Source organism: Diabrotica virgifera, chromosome 2 (assembly GCF_917563875.1).
Source record: "Diabrotica virgifera virgifera chromosome 2, PGI_DIABVI_V3a".
NCBI classification, from domain to species: domain Eukaryota; kingdom Metazoa; phylum Arthropoda; class Insecta; order Coleoptera; family Chrysomelidae; genus Diabrotica; species Diabrotica virgifera.
This window is the reverse complement of record NC_065444.1, coordinates 129,502,702-129,517,611: the sequence shown is the minus strand read 5'-3', so window position 1 is coordinate 129,517,611 and position 14,910 is coordinate 129,502,702. Positions and strand designations below refer to the sequence as shown.

At 31.7% G+C, this 14,910-nt stretch overlaps 1 protein-coding gene across 1 annotated transcript in view; it reads left to right on the top strand.

The window, feature by feature from the left end:
- Positions 1-5,857: 5,857 nt before the first annotated feature.
- Positions 5,858-14,910, top strand: part of LOC114337181 (uncharacterized) — a 31,269-nt gene continuing 22,216 nt past the window's right edge. The window contains exons 1-2 of the mRNA XM_050642797.1: positions 5,858-6,443; positions 6,550-6,783. Of these exons, the coding sequence (XP_050498754.1) occupies positions 6,404-6,443; positions 6,550-6,783 (274 nt within the window). The 5' untranslated portion in view covers positions 5,858-6,403. The remainder of the gene's footprint in view (positions 6,444-6,549; positions 6,784-14,910) is intronic.

Genomic DNA, 14,910 nt, shown 5'->3' with positions numbered 1-14,910 from the left:
TATAGGTTAAAAACAACAAAAACCATTTTTATTTAAAATATAATAATTTTTTTTATATTTACATAAACAACATAACTGAAACTTCTAAAAAATAATTTAAAAAAATGTTAAATACTTAGTATATAGAAAAATATATCCTCTCCAGGAGAAAGTAGTGAATACAAGATTGATTTAACTAATACCATTGTTTATCTACACACTTGTCTAGTTATACAATGCTAATACCATTGTTTAAGAACTACCCTTTTTTAAACAATACATTTAATTTTTTTAAAGTCACTTTCTTGTGCTTAACACAGTTTACTATCCAAAATTTTACTTCAAAATTAAGTTAGTTTATCATTTCGAATTGTAAACTTAGTTTAATGTAAAATTATAGCTTATTCCCAGTAAAAATAGTGCATTAAAGTTCATTTCTAACTCGCAATAACTCCCAACTGACAAAATGCTGCAAGCATTGGCAATTTCATCTGATTGCACATATCACAAAAATATCCTCTCTAAGAATAAGTAGGTAAAAATAAGTTGTATTTAACTGAAAGGAAAGTTCTACATATATAAACATGTAAAAGACAACTATAAGTTCTAGGCAAACAAATATTAAATAGTAGATATATATTTTGTACAAAGTTCATTTTTAACTTAAAATATTTTCGATTTCCTTTCTAAACCCACAAGGGTATGTTTGATGTCTTTTGTAATGTCTTTCTTTAAAGGTAGGTATATCGGAATTAAAATAACATTTGTATATATTTTTTTCTCCTTATTAACTTTTATTTAAAATCAATTTCTTAAAAGTTTTAACCAAGGAAGGAGGAAAATCCAATGATGCTTCGTCTTATAGGTTTATTTCACTGTTGTATTAAATCTTGTAGCCACGTTCGCTTGAGTCTTCTGATTATTGGTAGATATGTTTGATCAGTTCGTTGTCTTGATTTCTTGTTCGTAGTTCATAGTTGGTCGCTGTATTTGATCTCTTACAAAGGGAATATTCAAATCATTGTGAGAGTACTGACATACCAGGGTGCGCCAGTAATTGATCTAAGGACTTTTGATTGAAATCGCTGTATGATTGTGATGTGTGTTAATTTAGCGCAATCCCACCAGAGATGGATACCATACATCCTAATCGATTTCAACATGGCTTTGTATAGTAGTAATTTGTTATTTAATGACAATTTGGATGTCCTACCAAGGAGCTAGTACATTTGTCTGAACTTGAGATCCAACTGCCTGCATTTCATTTGAAGGTGTTTATTCCATGTTATCCTTTGGTTGTGATGCAATCTAAGGTATTTAAGATGCAATGTAAATTAATTTGAATCCACAAATATCATGCTTGAGACGAGACATTGTGGAAAAGTTTAGTGATTTGTTAAAATTCTGAATTCAAAAGTAGGAGTAGGAGTTCAATTCAACAGATATATAACATAAATGGCATTAACAATATAAACAGGTTAATACATTAAAACAAAGGTTTAAGTATTTATTTTTTAAATTATAATACTTTATGTATTAGAATCTATAAAGTTTTGAACCAAAAGTATTACACTTTCATTTGCATGCCATCAGCATTTGTTTATTTAAATGTGCTTTAAAAAAACATCCCAAAGGCAATTCCTTTACTATTATTTTTTTGTCCTTTAAAAGAATTTGTTTATTCATACATTTTTGCTAGTTGTGGAAGTTCTTTTAACTGAATGTGATATAACATACTTATGATACTTAATATCATTTCAAATCAAACAACAATATCATGTATGTATTTATAAATTTATTAACAAACTGCAGTTCAAGAAAAATAACATATTATCAACATTAGCCATTTACAGTAAAACCTCCGTTAACAGAAATAATTGAGGGTAGGCTGTTTTGGATAACAAGAATTTCAGTTAAAAATGACATTGTTTTTTGTACTCTTCTTTTATCAAATTACATAGTATTGGAGAGATATAGCTACAAAACATTGTCAAAGGGAAACACAAAAGAAAATAGAAGATTTCTTTAAAAAACACTCATAACATGTTCATTTTTCTTAATTGTGTTGCTTTTTGTTTAATTTACTTTTTATTGACAAAATTATTGAAACTGAGCCATTTCGGTTAAACGATGTTTTGGTTAACGGAGGTTTTACACTGTATTTGCCTTAAATGGCAACATTTTAAAACAAACGCACACACTGCATAAAAAGTTGCACTAGATTTTCTCCTGGTTAAAAATGTATAAATGTACTGCCACAGCTTGTTCGATTAAATAACCGCAGGCTCAGTTGCCAGTATTTCAATGTTTTCTCTAAGCAACTGCAATATCTGTAAAGCTGATATTATTTTAACAGAAGGTATCTTGCATTGCATCTCATTTCACATATTAATATGAAAAATCTCTTAAAATACGAAACCTTTCAATAATAATTAAAGCAATTTATGATTGATTAAACAGCACTTCAACTGCTGTCTGAAGATTCTGCAATGGTGTCATAGTCATTAGGTAGTTGAGAACTGGATATTCCCTAACAATACATTTTCCATAAATTCCCCATTTTTATATACCCATAATATGCAAAAGTATTTACCAACTCCTAAAATAGAGTATTTCTAAATGTACTTGGATATTGTAGGATTAGTATTATGGGTTATGTTGTTCTTTAAATGACAAAATACTAATTAAATTCAACGTTTTACTCTTTTCCATAATCTTATTTTACTTTTTATCTATATTACAGGTAACAAATAGAGTTTTAGCATTGGAATGGCCCTGTCCCATTCAAATAGTGAAGCGAGATTGCCACCAACATACAAGAAAGAGGTTCTAGAGAGAGACAGACAAGGTGCTGGAGAATTTGACAGGCCGTGTAATTTGAGTTGCCTATATAAATGGACCCGATTGAATCAGTATTGACAGTTCGTTGAATGGACCTCATATTTTAACTTTCAGGGCTGATTGGCAGTACATATTTCAAAATTTAAATACTTTTTTGTATTTACAGAGTAAATAGAGTACAGAGTACCATACTTAGTGTTTAAATCAGTTTAAATACTTTTCAGAATTGTTATTTGTATTTATCAAAACAAATACCTACTTTCCTAAAGTATTTGGGAGTTAAATAATTTTAAAACTATTTAAATACTAAATTAGTGGCTGTTTTATATAAAGTGAAAGAAGTCCTTGATTATGTTTTTATGTTACTTTTATATTTAGAATTTTTCTTTTATATTTCCCCGATTTAAGTTGATATAGGCAACTCAAATTACACGGCCTGTCAAAGTTTCCAGCACCTTGTCTGTCTCTCTCTAGGACCTCTCTCTTGTATCGTGGCTGCATTAATTTTCTTCGTGCCTATTCCATCCGTATTGACAGTTCATTGGTTTTAGCTATGGAGACCTACACAGAGGAGAGGAATCGAGATAGGACGACCTTGAAATTTTTGTACACAATTTTGCCTGTTTGCTTGGTTTCTCGCTAGGGCGGCGGTGGCGTAGAAATAGATGCTACTTTTGCATTGGAGTGAATGTGAAAATTTCGAAAATAATTAATTATTCGTAGTTAATATAAGATTATTGGTTTTGGTGGTTAATATTATTTAAATATGAGTGCCAAGAAAGCTTACACTAAAAGAACTTGCTTCGTACCGGGATTTATATCGAGTTATCGTTCCGATAAAAAATTCAAAAGGGAACTTAACGAAGTTAATAAAGACTTTTTATAAAGATTTGTCCTAACCTATTCGTTTGTATGTTATTTCCTTCGGTGTAAATAAAATTTGTGCCTATTATTGGTTTTTATTTTAACCTGAAAATTATAGTGATAATAGTAGGACGATCTTGAAAGTTTTTCTGTCGAAACAATGCATTTTTTGAGACAAAATATTTCACAAAAATTAACATTAATTTTATAAAAGTCAGACTATCGTCTGCGTAGTTTATAGACATATATTTTTATTAACTAAATTTAAACATCTGATAGGTAAGCTTTCAGAATATAGATAAATGAAGTATTCAAAAAAAAAGCAGTTTAAATTTTGATAAAAAGAATAATTAAAAAAAATTGATCAATAAACTTCAAATTATTTAAATAACTTTTTAAAAACAATGACGTACAGTTAAGTCAATTTTTTCAACTAACAAACTTTTTGATATCAGTTACAAAGATATTAAAAAATTAATTTGCAGTTGAAATACCATTGGTATATAAATGTGGCAGTTAGATAATGTGACAAAATATTTCCGCTTCAAAATAAGCTGTCCTACATATTAAAGTAATGACAAATTTAAATTTGATGTCACATCTCCATCTACAATGGTATATAAAGAATACACTTTTTACCACACGTCGATATGTTATAAGGTTAAAATAATTTATTTTTGGCATAAAACATATTCAGCTACAATCCACCAATAAATTAATGTCTAATTACGCTAAAAACAAAAATAAAATGAGTTAAATATTAAATAAGTCCATAAGAGCTAATGTATTTGTAGCACCTATTCGAACACTTGCGCCTCTAGCGGCGATTGCTGAAAGTTGAATTAGAGGTTGAAAAGTAGCCCACAAACGATGCATTGCGTTTCCACTCCTTCTTACAGGTCTCCATAGTTTTAGCACATTTTCGATGTTATTATAATTTTTTACAAAAATAAATATTTAATGTCATTGTCATTTGTCAAAATAAAAGATTCCTTTAATTTCAACCAAAACCTACTAAATTTTCTACCAGATTCTAAAATCTACTAGATTTAAAATTTTCCCACTAAATCACAAGAAATTCTACTAAATCTAGTAGAAAATCTACTAAATTGGCAACCCTGACCGTGAGGTTATAGTTTTAAGGCCCCTGAATGGATCTTGGAACCATAGATTTATAATACTCTAGATTGCGCCTTACGATCTTAAAATGGGTGACGGTTGCGACAGAGATAAATGAGCCTATTTGGTCGGTAGTCTCTTTTTAATTTAAGGGGAATATCGACGACGTGACTATCCCACTTTATCGAGTATTATGTATTGACAGTTCGAGCGGGTGGTGACGAGAAATGGTCTTTGGACTTCGGACATGGATAATCGTGGTTCGAATCCCATACCAACTTTACCTTTTTTATTTTTAATTTAATCAATATTGCGTTTATTAGATATTTTTACATCTGAAAAATGGACCTAAGTAAATCTAGCAGATAATAAATGTATGTATAGTAAGTTAATATTGGAATACATAATTATTTGTAAAATAAGTCATTCGTTATTAATATAAATTCGGCCTTATTCGAATGACGTGAATAAGGTTTGTATTGCTTCTACCTTTTTAAAAAATTGTAATAATAGTTTCATAAATAAAAATAATATCTAATTACTTATAATTGAATCGGTCATTTCAAAAACAGCAAAGTCCACAATTTTCAGAAACTAGCTTTTTGAGAGGAACAGACTCCTTTAAGATAAACGTTGTGTGCAAAAACGACACCAGTCCAGTAAAAACATTAGGAACAAAACTACAATATAACTCTGAATTTTGATGTCATCCATTTCATCCATCTTTCGACTATATAGGTAGTTTTCTTTGCTCTTCTGTAAAATTAGGAATATGTGACTCGTGTCTCGTGTTGTTTTTGAAATGACCGATTCAATTAATAAATCGATCATGGTACATTATGTTGATATTAATTATTGGTAATTTGTACGAATATTTTTAACAATTACTTTATACTATTGTACCATTAACTTATTAAAAAAATAACTGGCTTTTATATTTTTAAAAATCTATAGGTACCTACACAGTTTTTCTTATTTGTTATATATTTCTTTGCTTAGATTTATTTTAGAGATATAATAATATCTAATAAACGCAATATTGATTAAATAAAAAAAGCAAAGATTGGTATGGGATTCGAACCAGGATTATCCACGTCCGAAGACAAACGACCAGTTCTCGTCGCCATCCGCTCGAACTGTCAAACCATCTAAAATACTCGACGACCGAGTAGGATAGTGACGTCGTCAATACTCCCCTTGAATTAGAAAGAGACTACCGACCAAATAGGCTCATTTATCTCTGTCGCAACCGTCACCCATTTTAAGATCGTAAGGCGCAATCTAGAGTATAATATATCTATGCTTGGAACTATTTCATGGGCCATGAAGTAGTTCCAAATGGTTCCCACGAAAAAGAAGATGAAATAGCGATTATGGATAATGTCATAAAGCGGTGAAGATATGCACGGATGACTAGATACATGTAAAAGAAGAAAACAAAGGCAAGATAAACAAAAAAGTGAATGTGACCGTTAATGCTAGTTTTTGAAAATATTTTAATATCAACAAAAACTCCCGCAAAAAAGTAGAGTGAGATATCTGAAGATACGCTCAATACAAAGCAATTTAATTAAAAGTAATTGATTCATAATTATTCAAGATGTTTTCTTCGCCAACAGTACAAATATATTTATCTGAAAGTAAGTAGGAAATTTTTTATTGATTTTCAGAACAAATCAAAACGATAACTAATTTTCTCCCTAATTTATACTTATAAAAATTAAATTATAATTTTGGTTTTTATAGATGCTGATAGCCACATCCAGAGAAAGCAAGGAAATAATCATTTGTCTAGAAAACCCTTTATTGATAAGTCAATAAATGGAAAATCTCCCCAAGAGAAAAACATGAAAAAAATTTTACCTGGTAAAGATCCTCTCATAAAACAAAAAATATCACCTGATATGTCGAAAGTCATACAGGAAGATAATTTTGATTTAGATGGAGAAGATTTTATATATTCTGGGAAAACTATGAAGGGTAAGTCATGATTTTAACATCCATAATTGAATGGGTCCGCGGAATAACCTTACTTAAATGCCAGCTTATTCGATTTTAAAAAACTGAACAAAAAGTGTTAAAATTATAATAATGGTAAAATGCATTTTAAATTTTAATGGTTAGTACAGTTTGTAAGTAATTACTTACAAACTACTGTGCACTCTGTATTGCTAACCATTAAATTGAATAAATTTACCACTATTATAATTTTAATTTGTTCGATTTGTTAAAAACGAATAATGTGGCACTTACAACATTATTTGGTGGACCCATTCAATTATTTCTGTACTTCTTTGCTTATATATTTCGTTTTATTGCTTCCTAAACTGAATCTCCCAACAGACGAGCAGCCTACATGGAAAATTGGGTATGTCACATTAATATTAGAAAAACATATCAAACTACCATTTCTTCTTACCACACTATTGAACTAATACTCCTCTGTCAATTGAAAAAAAATCTTATACAGGTAATTGAAGCTTTTAAAAGTTATTTGGGGGCAGTGGTGGATCCAGGAGGTGTTGGGGGCTGTCAGCCTCAAACCAAGTGATTTAATTTTTTTTAACCCATTGCCTGCCATGCCACCCAAAATTGACTGACAAAATTTTTTGCTGTAGGCCATGTCGGTCATAAATGAGTGACAACGTTGTTTCACTGGGGGCCACAGGCACTTTCTAATAAAGTTCGTGGGAGGCCACAGCAAAAAAAAATATAGGGAAATGTTTTTACGTCTAGATTATCATGTTTTCAGCAAAAAATTATTGCATGATAAAATACATTAGTTTTGTTTATTTAAAATCGTCACCCAATTGTGACTGACGTAACCTGCCCGAAAACTTATTTTGATAGCGGCCATATAATTTGCATTCACAGCTGCATAGAACAGCTGCTTCAACAACTGTGAGACATAGAACCAAGAGAAGAACCCCTGAAAAACAGGACATGCATTGACCAAAGACAAAAAAATTCATCGTATTGTGTCTGGTGCTTAACATGTTAAATTATTTATTTATTTATTTATTTACGGACCGAAGTCCATTAGTACATGATACAATTAAATTAAAATGTCACACAAATTAGAAAAATAAGATCTAGTAGGTACAAAATTGGTAAATACATAACAAACAATAATAAAGAATAAAATTATTTGGTCTCATTTAACAATTGAGAGCTAGAACATTTTGAAATTGACAAATACAACTTATCCTAGAACAAAGACAATAACAGTAGTTGACAAATCAGTCTTGAAATTAGAACATTGAGTTAAGTATAAATGTAATTGTGTGGAAAACGCAGTAAAGTCGTTCACAAAGAAATCAATTTGCAGAGATAATGTGTTTGCTAATTTAATAGTTTTAGAGAGATAGGAACTTGAACCATAATTTGTGCGGTTAATGACCTCGTGGAAGGTGGTCACAGAACGGGTGGTTCTTGAAGGTACATGTAGACCAATTTTATTTAAAAGTGGGATACAGAATTTATGACCATGAATTAAGTTATATAAGAAGCAAAGATCTTTATGTTGACGACGACTCTGTAATGAGTCAAGTCAAATAATTTGCAGTAAAGACTCATAACTTTGACCAGTGAGATGCATCTTATAAGCATAATAATGTAAGAATTTACGCTGAACTTGTTCGATTGTATTAATATGACAGTTATATTGAGGTGACCAAACACATGATGCATAATCTAAATGTGGTCTAACCAAAGAACAATAAAGAAATTTTAAAGAACAACCAGTCGTAAAGTCATAGCTGCATCTTTTAACAAAGCCAAGCATCTTTAATGACTTAGAAACCATGCTATTAATGTGTAGGTTGAAATTCAAGTTAGTATCAAGAATAACACCCAGATCTATAACTGAGTCAACTAATTGTAACCTAGTGTCCCGTATAAAGTAAGAATTATTCTCAAAGTGTCTTAGTCGAGTAAAAGTTATAGCATGGCATTTGTTTGCATTTAAGTCCATACCATTAAGTGAGCACCATTCCACAAGACCATTAAGATCTGATTGCAAATTGTCGTGATCCAAATCAGAGGTAATTATGTGAAATAATTTAAGGTCATCAGCAAATAGAAGAAATTGAGCAAAATTGAAGCTTTTATTTATGTCATTTATAAATAAATTAAAAAGGATAGGTCCTAAGTGGGAGCCTTGAGGTACACCCGATGTAACTATAATTTCATTAGAGAAATAATTCTTAATACGAACTATCTGCCTTCTATCTAATAGATAATTTCGAATCCAACTAAGCAGAGGATCAGAGAAACCCAACTGTTCGATCTTATGTAACAATAACGTATGGTTGACTCTATCGAATGCCTTGGAAAAATCTGTATAAATCGCATCTACCTGTTGTTTACTTTCCAATGCTTCATTTAAGAAGGAGGTATAATATAACAAGTTCATTTCAGTTGATCTCCCCATAACAAAACCATACTGTTGTTCAATGATTACATTTTGTATAGTAGGCTTAATTTTGTCACATATTAAACTCTCGGAATAGTTTAGGTATAGTATTAAGGATACTAATAGGTCTGTAGCTCTGTACCCTGCTTCTATCTCCATTCTTGAATATCGGTGATATAAAACTAACTTTCCAAACGGGAGGGAATTCACTCGTTTGTAATGATTTTTGAAAAATAAAGAATAAGGGACGAGCAAGATTAAAACTACAGTATTTCAGTAACTTGGGTGGGATTCCATCAGGCCCTGGACCCTTATGTATGTTTAGCTGGGATAATTTGGTATATACCTCTGAAATAGATAAGTCACAACCAGTAATATTGAAACTATTATATCTAATGATTATAAAAACATTCATTTATTTTTATAGAAATTTAGCCAATCAGTGCTCCCTCTTAACAATGCTGGTTCCGTCACTGTCGGAAGGTAGGTGATGACAATTTCGTGAAGATGTATAGCTAATTTTGCTTTGTTTATTAACAATCTAAGAGTGAAAAAATAATTTTTTGTTTATAAAGCATTTCTTATACATTCTAGAGAAAAATGGCTCAAATAAATATTGTAGAAATGTAGATCAAAGAAAGTTCTTTAGTTTTGATTTTCCAAATTAAAATACACAAAAAATTGACAGAGATAATTACAAAAATTTGCAATTTTTGTAGTAATTTATAAATGTTAATAACTTTGTTTTTTGCATAATATATAAGATGTAACATAACCACCTAAAATGGTGGAAGTTAATTAGTTATTAAAGTATGCTTAATTTCCAACAGATCAACCAAATAGAGGACAATTATTTAAACAACTGTACTTGCCCAAACAGTCACTTTAGAAATATTTTGTAAATCACAATCAATTCCTTGAGGCTTCATTTTTAAGGTATATTAAAAAAAATGTTCCAACAAACACAACTTTCTATGACCAATAACAAGAAACAAGCCTGGTGATATTCTTCGCTTCCAAGATATCTTCTCCCCTCCACTTTTCTGCAGCGGTTTTTTGGTACCGCTCTTTAACGGGCTACAACTTTTTACTCCTTCACTCCAGATTCTATCATAAGTTGGATCATAAAATTTAGATCTTCATTTAGAATCCGTTCAATTATATGCTCCTAAAATTAATAAACAAAGGAAATATAATTTTCAGAAGAAAAGCTATCTTGTTTTCTATTAGTCATAGATTTTGATTTTTCTGAAAAGTGTATTTTCTACCAAATTTTTCTTGAAACTACTTACAAGCGTGTGACATAAAACATGTCAAATGTTTAAAAGCTAAAAAGTCAGCCGTTTTTTAAACTGTTTTTTAATAAAAAATTTAACAAAATGTAGAATTTTTTTGATATACCCTGAAAATCAATCCTTAAAGAATACACAGTATAACCCCAATTATCTGTGCTCCTCGGGACCGGAAGTGGCACAGATAATTGAAAAGCACGGATAATCCGAAAATACATTTCTTATATATAATACATAGTATGTGTGTACTAATAGGTATATATAACAGCCCTAACAGGCCTTATAGTCCTACGGCTTCTAAATTCTGGATAATATTTCTCCATTCTTTTCGGTCCTCTGCACTCTTTCTCCAGTCCTTCACCCCGATTTCTTCTAAATCCCTCTCTGCAGCCTCTAACCATCTCTTCCTTGGGCGCCCTCGCCTCCTTTTTCCCAATGCTCTGTCATTCAATATTCGTTTGGCGTTTCTGCTTTCTGGCATTCGAGTAATATGTCCCAGCCATCTAACTATTTGGGCTCGTATTTTTGTCGTTATTTTTGGTTTCCCATACATCCTCATTACTTCTTCATTTGTTCGTCTCCTCCAGGTTTTCTCCGCTATCTGTATACCTCCAAAAATCTTTCTCAGGACCTTCCTTTCCCATATCTGTACCTTCTTCTCCTCTTGTTGATTCATTGCCCACGTTTCGCTCGCATACAACACTGTGGGCCATATTATCGTTTCATACATTCTGATTTTCGTGTTTATTGATACATTTTTTGCTTTTAATATCGTGTTTAACAGGTTGACTGCCACAAAAAAAATGTTTAAAAAAGTCCCTGGTGCCAAGTTGAAAAAATTTCATCTGGCAACCAACTGAAATACTTGCATTACTAATGTTTTACCAATTTTGTTTATTAGTCCAGATTTTTGGAAAAATATGTCAGCGGTCGAATACGACCGCCGGGGCGAGGGCGGCATACTTATTCCCGTGGTGCCAAGCGGTCGGTCAGGTGGTCGTTCTGTTCATGATGAGACTTGTGCATTATTCCGCTGAGTGGTTGATTTGACTAATATTTTATCAGTAAGGTTTCATTGTTAGTAAGACAAAGTGCTCGTGTTATTTTGGGATACACGGCTATAATTCGTACACAGTTATATAATAGTAAACACAATTATTATTTCTTGAAATAAAATGGGAAGTCGCGGTAAAATGATGGTTGGTTTTGGTTTCAACAAACATTCCAAATAAGTGATAATTTTTAATTTCTTTCATGTTCTTATTTACCTTTTGTATGTTATTTAGTTTAGAATGAATAGTTTTTACATTTTTATATTTTTTACTCAAAATAAAGACATGTCAATATTTCGATATCATTTCAGTCTCCCCTATTCTGCCAAAATGAAAACTGATATGTATATGTGACGGCTGTATGCCATAGCGGTCGAATACTGCAATAATTCAGCTTCTCTAGACACCCTCTGGCAAAACAGGAATTATATGACAGACCATATCAAATCGGTCGTATATGACCGCCGTGGCATGTAGTATTTATTGAACTGGCGGTCGTATACGACCTCCTGGCAGTCAACCTGTTAAGGCACCCACAACTCGACTTCCCTTCAATAATCTTTTATCTATTTCTTTTTCTTCCCTTCCAGTACTGGTTACAGTCACTCCCAGGTATTCGAATTCTGATACTTCCTTAAACTTATATTCATCTCCTTCTCCTTTCATTTTTATATAGTTATCCTCTTTATTTATATCTCCTTTCATTACCATATATTGTGTTTTTCCTTGGTTGATTCTTAATCCATACCTTTTTGCTTCCGCTTCGAACTTTTGGAATATTTTTTGGAGATGTTCCTTTGTTCTTGTAAGGATGACTAGATCATCAGCGTAAGCTATAAACTGCTGTCTGTTGTTAAATATGGTACCGCTTGTACTAATTTTTATCCTTCTTACTATGTGCTCTAGTACCAAGTTAAATAAGTCTGTGGATAGAGGGTCACCCTGTTTCAGTCCTTTATTCACTGTGAATTGTTTTGAAAAATGTCCTTCCATTGTTATCCTGTTTTTTGTATTGTTGAGCGTCATTCTCACTAATTAACCAGCTTTCCTGAAATACCCAAGGATCTCATTGCTTCATATAGCATATCTCGGTCTACTGAGTCGTAAGCCTGGTTAAAGTCAATGAACAGCATGTGTAGTCCCAAATTTTGTTCGTAGCTGTTGTTCTTTATTAGTTTTAATAAACATATTTGATCTGTTGTTGATCTTCCTGGTCTAAAACCTCTTTGGTATTCTCCAATGATCTTATTTACCTCCTTTTGCAATCTATTTCGGATGATTTTTGCAAGTATTTTATAGGCCACTTCTAATAGCGATATTCCTCTATAATTTTCGCAACTTGTTTCATCACCTTTTTTATAGATTGGACAGATGAGTGCATTGTTCCATTGTTGCAGCATTTCCTCTTTTTGCCAGACTGTTAATATTAGTCGGAAAATTTTTTCTTGCAGCTTTTCTCCTCCTGCTTTAAAAATCTTTGCCGGAATTCCGCTTTCTCCTTCGCTTTTGTTATTTTTTTGCTTCAATATTGCTTCTTTTACTTCTTGTAGTGTAGGTTCTTCTTCACGTTGTTGTTCTGTGTTATCCTGTTGATGTTGTTTTATTTCCTGGGGTTCTGCTTGTTTATTTGCATTTAATAGTTCTTCAAAATACTCCGCCCATCTGTTCAATTTTTCTGTTGTTTCTCTTAAAAGCACACCGTCTTTACCTCTACAGTAACTTGTTTTACTCTTTGCAATTCCTCGGGATTTTTCTACTTCTTGGTAGAAATTTCTTATTTCCTTGTTTATGTATGATTCTTCTATTGTTTTCAACTGTTTGTCAAGATGTTCTCTTTTCTTTTTTCTGCAGATTTGTTTTACTTCTCTTCTTGCAATTTTATATTTTTCTGTAGTATCCTGTGTATTATTTTTGTCTTTTTCTATTTTTGCTCTATTTCTACGTATCAATGCTATTTTACAATCCTCGTCAAACCAGTCTCTTTGTTTCTCTGCTTGTACTTTTTCTAGATATAGTTCCGTTGCTTCTGTCATCGTTATCTGTATATTCTTCCATTCTTCATCAATATCTTCTGCGGTGGGGTAACGAAGTCTTTTATTTATCTCTGCCACAAATCTGTTTGCCGTTTTTTCTTCTTTAAGTAATTCTATCTTGTATATTAATCTTTCTTTTGCTGTTCTTGGGTTTCTTGGCAGCTCTTGTTTAAGTTTGGCTATCGTTAGAATATGATCGCTATTCGTATCTGCCCCTCTGTAGCTTCTGGAATCGGTAATTGCTCTGATATGTTTACTTTCTATTAATACGTGGTCTATCTGGTTTTTTGCCCTTCCATCTGGAGATATCCAAGTTATCTTATGAATATCCTTATGGTCAAATCTTGTGCTTACAATTTTCATTTTATTTTCTGTTACAATTTCAATTAATTTTATCCCATTTTCATTTGATTCCTTATGCAAACTTTTCCCACCCGTTATACTTCTGTAAATCTCTTCTCTTCCTATTTTGGCATTCATATCTCCTACGATTATCTTTATGTCATATTTCTGTATTTTATCCATCAAATTACTTAGCTTCTCATAGAACTCGGTCTTGGTTTCTAGGTCTTTTTCTTCAGTGGGGGCATGTGCATTAATGATGCTAATTTTTCTGTACTTTCCACTTATTCTTAAATAACATATTCTATCTGATACTGCTTGGAAGTCTATAACTAATTTTTTTCTGTCACCATAAATCCAACTCCAAAATATGTGTTTGTCCCGCCACTCTTAAAAAAGGTTCTTTTTCCTATTTTGACTATTTCAGTTCCCAACTGTTTTGTTTCTTGTAAGGCCACGATGTCTACTTTGTAATTCTCCATAATATTATCTAAATTTTTTAAGGCACCCTCTTCGTACGTACTTCATACATTCCAGGTTCCAATTTTTATTATTTCCTCAGGTTTTTCCTTATTTGTATCGTTTTTTTCCTCATTTTCCGTCGTTATCCCTTTTTTTGCCATGTAAATACCACATTTCAGCCGCTGTTCTTCGTTTATTAGTTTTTTTGAATTCTCTATCAGCTGTTCTCTCTCTTCGTCCCATCTCCAGATTTTGACATTCACTATTCCGATTTTCGTTTGCTTACCTTTGCTATTTTAGTTATTTCCTTTTGTATTTCTTTTTCTTTCGATGTCCAATCGTTGTTTATACAGGGTGAGTCACCACTAACGCGACGGAAGATTACAGCGAAATGGTAAAAGATTTGAAAAAAATTTAAATTGAATAGTTTGTAAGTTGATAAAAGCTACATTTTAAAATTATTTTGAAATATACAGGGTGTCCCAATAAATGGCGGCGTATCAAAGTTATAT